The sequence below is a fragment of the Hylaeus volcanicus genome, unplaced genomic scaffold (genome assembly GCF_026283585.1).
Source record: "Hylaeus volcanicus isolate JK05 unplaced genomic scaffold, UHH_iyHylVolc1.0_haploid 18703, whole genome shotgun sequence".
NCBI lineage: Eukaryota > Metazoa > Arthropoda > Insecta > Hymenoptera > Colletidae > Hylaeus > Hylaeus volcanicus.
Genome location: NW_026531508.1, coordinates 1 through 4349, shown reverse-complemented (window position 1 = coordinate 4349; position 4349 = coordinate 1). Strand labels below are relative to the sequence as shown.

At 29.1% G+C, this 4349-nt stretch overlaps 1 protein-coding gene and 1 pseudogene across 1 annotated transcript; both read right to left on the bottom strand.

Annotated features, from left to right (window-relative positions):
• Nucleotides 1-279: 279 nt before the first annotated feature.
• LOC128882140 (uncharacterized) lies at nt 280-1546 on the bottom strand (annotated as a pseudogene).
• Nucleotides 1547-1846: 300 nt separating this feature from the next.
• LOC128882138 (condensin complex subunit 2-like) lies at nt 1847-4343 on the bottom strand. The gene is given in 3 exon segments (XM_054133708.1): nt 1847-2788; nt 2790-3913; nt 4032-4343. Coding segments are annotated over 2 exon segments (1935 nt in total). The 5' UTR covers nt 3864-3913; nt 4032-4343; the 3' UTR covers nt 1847-1927.
• Between the last annotated feature and the right edge of the window lie 6 nt (nt 4344-4349).

The window sequence follows — 4349 nt, the reverse complement described above, 5'->3', positions numbered from 1 at the left end:
TTATTACACATGCAGCTTAAAGCATTAATGGAAAGAGAGAAAAGATTTGCTGATGAACAGTATAATGATTCAAAGTAAGTACAGACATCATATATATATGTGTATAAATATATTTAAAAGATTTACGTTTACGATTAAAAATTATTTCAAAGAGGAAAGATGATATCAGTATCTTGTGAAACTGAAAAACCAGAACGAGATATAAGTATTCCACGTCATTTTCGAAATGAAATGTTGCCTTTTCCTATTACACATTCGACATCCCTAATCACATCAGAATTAATGGTAAGAAAATAATATTTATTTTTTTAAAATCTACCAATTCATGATATACATCTGAAATATTTTTTGTTATAGAAAATCGTGGATCCAAATTTAATTATGCTTAAATTGAATCTCGATGATCATTATGACACCATTACTTAGCGCATGTAAATTTTCGATTAATACATTATAATCCAGGAGCCAATGTACATTTTTTTCACGTTATTTGAGGAATTTATAAATATTAAAAATATATATATATTCAATTTCTATAAAAAGATAATGTGAATTTAAAATATAGGACAATATTCTTCAAATTTCCATATCCTCATCTATAAACAGATAATTGAATACATTATAATTAAGTTATAATCATTGACCATGTAAATATATTTATATAATGATTTTATATGAAAATTAAACTTACCGGTATCAGCCAAATAATACTGCAATATATCTGCATTCCTTTGTAATGTGTTTACTTCCGTAAGTAAGGATTTTATTTTAAATAATTCATTTCCTACATACTTTGTAGAACATGTCTAAGATGAAAGCAGAAAATATTGAATATTTCAAATGTCGTTTTTTTAATTTAATTAATAAAAAGTAAACTTACAATCTCATCCATAAGATCTACAAAATGCTCATCATTTTGCTCTATGCTGACATCAAAATTTTTATAGACAGTCTGAAATTTATTTATGAAGTTGGCAACTTCTGAGAACATTATTATCGCTTGCCTAAAAATGAATATTTAAAAAATGTTGTAGAATATAGAAAAATACTCTGCAAAACATATCGTACCGATGATAATTATGTGAAATTGGTAGTCCCTGAGTATTTTCAGAATTATCAATACATAAGTTATATATCGAGTGTTTATGTGTTGTTAAACGCTGAAGATTCTTACTAACAGTTTCCTTACAATCACTCATCTCATCTGTAATACGCACATAATGAAGTATAGATTTTTAAATTATTCATAGAAATGTAAAATAGAAAAATAAAAACCTTTTATTGTTTGTACCGTGTCTATAAGATTACTATATTCTGATAGTTGCTTTTTTTTTTATTTCCGCGAACTGTTCTTCGCGGTTTGCTCTCTTTTTATGCCATAAATCGATCATTTTCTCAATATTTTCCATTCTACATAACCTCAAACTTTAACGTAGACACAATACAAAATTTCAAAAATGTTTCCTTGTTTATTGCCAACCTAATGAACCTAATCAAACCCTAAATTTAATCATGAGGACCAACTTGAAGGTTAAAACAACGATTTCATTAGTTTCGAAATCAAAGAAAAAAATTATATAGGGCAGATTACGATTTCTCCATTACGTTTAATTATATTCATTATAAATATGATATCATCAAACTTTAAATGAACATAACTTTTAAACTTAACATCATACAAAACTACTGTTTACGGCATTGTATGTGTGATAAATTATATTTGCAAAAGTTATAGAAATAATTACATTATATATTATATGTCACTTATCTTTATTTATCAAACATTTATAAAAGATAATAAAAAATATACTTATCAATATAATATTTAAATGATTGTATCACACTAATGTTGCTTATTAATAGTTAGTACAATTATTTAAAATAATTAACTGGTCTCTTTTGTACACAAAATGTGCAGATATTCCATTCAATCTTGCTCTATAATTACATCAGACATATCAGAAGGAGTAGTTAATTGTAATAATTTCTCATTTGCTAAATGTAATAAAGATATAAAAGAAACTGGGAAACTTAGCGCTTCTCTATTAGTTTTTGATAATAGATTCGGCAGTTCTTTATAAATCTGACTAAAATCTTTTTTGCCTTTTACTTTATTGTAAGCATCTTGTTCCACATCTTCTGTATTTGCAATTCCACCTGTGGTTAAACATTTCCACATGGATTTTTTCAATTCTCTCATATCAATTTTCTTTTGACGCGAACAATGCGCGATCAATAACTTATTTGTTTGTTTGGGAGCAACAACTAAATTATTTCCAGTAAGAGGACCTTGTGTTCTTAACATACTTTCATCTGTTGATCCAATATCATTATTAATTAGATTAGGTTCATCAGCTTCATGTACTTCATTGTTATTTGACTCAGACAAATAGTCTATGTTATTCTCATTGTCATAATTATCATTGTCTATGTCTGATACACTTTTACGATTCATTTCATCTTCGTATTTTGAATACCTAAACATTTCAAGAAGATACAAAATGCTAGCTTGTTTGATATCATAATGTGCATCTAGTGGTAATGTAAGTTCTTCCTCATTCCAGTTCTGTTTAGCTGTTCTAACACTTATTTTAAGTGATTGACTTGGCACAAATTTATCATTTAGGTTTTTAAGCGTTTCATCATCATACATCAATATTATGTCTTTTCTCTTCCTGGCCTGTGTTTGCCGACACGTTCCAATTATATTATCGTTACTTAACATTTTGTTCAAATTTGTACATTTCCAGTGTGTGGGTCCTGTCCAATGTATGTGTACATTTTTTTTGAATATATGAATATTCTGAAACTTTCGTCGATGCTGACGTAGTTACAACTTCTCGAAAATCTACAATATTCTGTACTTGATTAGAAGTTCCAACAAATCTATTCACAATTTCCTCTTCGTTCACTTCAAGATCATAAGGATTTCTACTGGTATCTGAAAGTTGATTATCATACGATACACTTGCATTAAGATCAAAGTGAAATCTATTTTGATTAGTTTCTTCTTCCATAGTCTTCTCTGCTTCAATATCATCTGCATTCCAACTTAGAAAGTTAAAGTGATGAATGAATGGACAAATTTGCATATTTGAAATGTCTTCTATTCTTGGAATGCTTACATCTTTACATTGTATATCTTTACAATTTACCGTGTCCACCAAAACATCATTATACGGATGTAAATAAAACCCAGAATTTGCATGGTTAGGTAATGTTACTTGATCCAACATATCTGTACTTTCTAAATCTCCACTTATACTTAATAGAGAAGGTTTCTTAATTTCGACAGTTGTTCCTAAAGCTTTCACTGTGATACATATTTGCTTAGTTTTCTTTTTCTTGTTCTTTACTGGTACTTCTAATTGACCTGTACCATTTTCCTGAACATCCATTGGTTCTATAATGCTTTGAACCTCTTTCTCTAACCCGGTCATCATTTTCAGTATTTCCGAATGAATACCGTCAACTCGAAATCCATAAATCTTAGTACTTACATCTAAAGATGTACTGGCTACTTGTAAATTAGACATATTGGCATCCTGTTTCTTGACCATGTATGTCATGAAGTCGATCATCTCTAAACTGAATGCATTTTGCGGATTAATTTTATTCTCAGCTCCCAGTTTTATACACTGACTTATACGCTCTCTCATTTGAGGAGTTGATATATTATTTAAGGAGCTAAGGCCTAAGGACAATCTTCCGGAAGACGGCAACGTTGAAGTAGTAACATTTTCACGACGACGAGCCAAACGTTCTGCTTCATCGTCATTTTCTACCAGAACTGAAGAATCTACTGATTTCTGTGGAAGAACTGATTTCCGTCGCAACGGAGATGAAGAAACAGTAGTATCCATTTTGTTGCTGTATTTAGGAGTTTACGTTTCAACTTTCGTGACATATATTACTGAAAATAAAATATATGCCAACAAATTTATTTGAATCGTTAGCAACTTATTACTCGAGCATACTCAGTGGCAATTATTCCAATTATCTATGTGTATTAAATGTATAATAGTACTTACAATGTATTCAAAATGTAATAATAATTCCTTCATATAGGTTACAAATTCATTTTTCGAACAACCAAATACAATTTGAAAGAATTCAAACCTACTGATCACACACTGATTCAAACATTTCAAACATGTTTACGTAGAAGACCTCAAGCCTCAAGTGACCTCAGTCAAAGTTGTTCTCACTTCTGATTGGTTAAACTAATTGTACCAGAATTTCTATTGGTCATATAATTAAATTTAAATTTCAATGTTATCGTCTTACGAAACAAATAATAATTTAATTTGAATTCATTTTGATCAAATGGTATATCACCAGCTCAGCCA